Source organism: Elephantulus edwardii, unplaced genomic scaffold, assembly GCF_000299155.1.
Source record: "Elephantulus edwardii isolate Elephantulus edwardi_28Jun2011 unplaced genomic scaffold, EleEdw1.0 scaffold00208, whole genome shotgun sequence".
Lineage (NCBI taxonomy): Eukaryota > Metazoa > Chordata > Mammalia > Macroscelidea > Macroscelididae > Elephantulus > Elephantulus edwardii.
In genome coordinates, this window is record NW_006399958.1 from 4921480 (window position 1) to 4923481 (window position 2002).

General features: G+C 45.7%; 1 protein-coding gene across 1 annotated transcript in view; it reads right to left on the reverse strand.

Moving 5' to 3' along the window:
- Window positions 1-515: 515 nt before the first annotated feature.
- LOC102855286 (uncharacterized protein LOC284861-like) overlaps window positions 516-2002 on the reverse strand; it is a 10874-nt gene continuing 9387 nt past the window's right edge. Inside the window, exon 2 of the mRNA XM_006897404.1 lies at window positions 516-937. Coding sequence (XP_006897466.1) covers window positions 516-937 — 422 coding nt within the window. The remainder of the gene's footprint in view (window positions 938-2002) is intronic.

Here is a 2002-nt window from a genome sequence, read left to right on the forward strand (position 1 = left end):
AAAAAACCAAATAAAACAACAACCAAACCCAAAACAAAAACTTGTGTGTGTGTGTGTGTGTGTGTACCGTCAAATCTGATCTGACTGGTACAGGAGGAGATTGTTCCTCCTTCTCCAGCAGAGCATCTGGTGGATTTGAACCAACAAAAACTTTTTTTTTAAAGGGCTTTGTCCACCAATTGCTCTGCTGGAGAAGGAAGGACAATCTCCTCCTGTACCAATCATCTGATTTGACGGTACACTCACTCACACACACATATAATAAAGTTTTTTTAAAAAGACAAACAAAAAAAGGGGGGCTTTGTAAAGGTGGCCTAGTGGCAAGAAGCTGCACTACAATCCCGAAGGCACGCAGTTCGAATCCACCAGCTGCTCCGTGGGAGAAGGATGGACAATCTCCTGCGCGATTAACTGCCTCTGAAAATCCCACAGGAAGGGTCGGCTATCAGGACCCTCAACAGGATTTTCCTCCATCGTACTCTGGCCGTATACGGAGAAGTTAAAGAAAAAAACCCTTAAACTGTATTGAAAAGTATGCAAAGTAGTTGTTTTTCGAGCGGGCAGGGCGCGCGCGGTGGTCGCCGGGAGGTGGGCGGCCGCTCGGCACTAACTGCGACGCAGCGCGTGTCTATTGCGTCATAAGGAGACGCCGGTCGCCGGGGAGACGCCAACCGACGTCGGCTGGGCGTGGCTTCAGTTGGGCACGAGGGCCCGTCCGCCATTGAGAAAGAGCAGTTAGGTCGACGCTCTAGAAAGGTGAGGTTGGGGTTCCTCAGCCTGTTCAGAGGGGGGTTTCTTGCGTGTTTGGGGGTTCGGGGAGAGCGCACTGGGGGCGCTTTGGGGTTTTTGTGTTGGGAGCGGGTCAGGTCCTCGCGGGCGGAAGGCGTGGGTGTCCACCATGGAGTCCCTATTTTGGGGGTTTTGTTGGGGTTACTTCCTTCAAGGGGAATGCCAAGGGGCTTCGTGTTGGGAGTTTTGGAGGCCAGTCTTCGAGGGGCGCTTTGGGGTGTCTCCGCTTCTTGAAGCTCATTGTGGGGGTGGGGCAGCGCCAGGAGTTAATACCGTCTCTGTCCCGTTTATATTTTTTTGATTGAGATTTTAATGAAAGTGTATACAGAACTTGGGATTCCAACCATTAATTGTTGCACATTTTCCTCCCTGTCCCCCCTCCCCTCTTAGGTTGCTTTTTTCTTGGAGAAAGAAGTTCTTTTATTGTTATTCAATCCCACCCACCACCACCCCCCTTTACTATGCAGCTCTTACTTTGGACTCTTGTCGTGCCAGTAATGCTTAATCATATATTCACTTTACACAGTTCTCTCCTTCGTCTCTTTGAACGCATTGTACATTATTTACCCTCTCGTTCTTTGTTTCCCCCAACTCTCATATTTTATAACAGTGGCACCATGCAGTATTTGTCCTTTTGTGACTGAGATACTTCACTCAGGATAATGTCCTCCAGGGACATCCGTTTTTGCATAAGATTTTGTGAGTTTCTTGTGTGGTTTTTTTTTTTTTTATCATGTACAAGGTCTTTTTTTTTTACTGTTTCTATATTTCTTTTTTTTAAATTTATTCTAAATTTCAATGAAAATTTATAGAGACTTTGGGTTACCATTCATTCATTGTTGCACTTTTCTCCCCTCCCAACCCTCCCCCCTAGTACACTACCCTCTTGGAAAAGTGAAACAAAAATTCTTTCATTGTTTTACAATCCTTCCCCCCAGATCCACTCCACTGTACAGTCTTCGTTCTGGACTCCTGTCATCACAAAAATACCTAAACACATATCTCTTTTATATAGTTTTCTCTCTTATCTGTTTCAATGCAGTATACATTATTGAACCCATCTTTCTCATTCTCCCCCCAACCCCGAAGTCAGTCCTGTTTTACAACAGTGGCACCATGCAGTATTTGTCCTTTTGTGACTGAGATACTTCACTCATCATAATGTCCTCCAGGGTCACCCATTTTAAGTAATATTGCATGAGTTCCTTGTTTT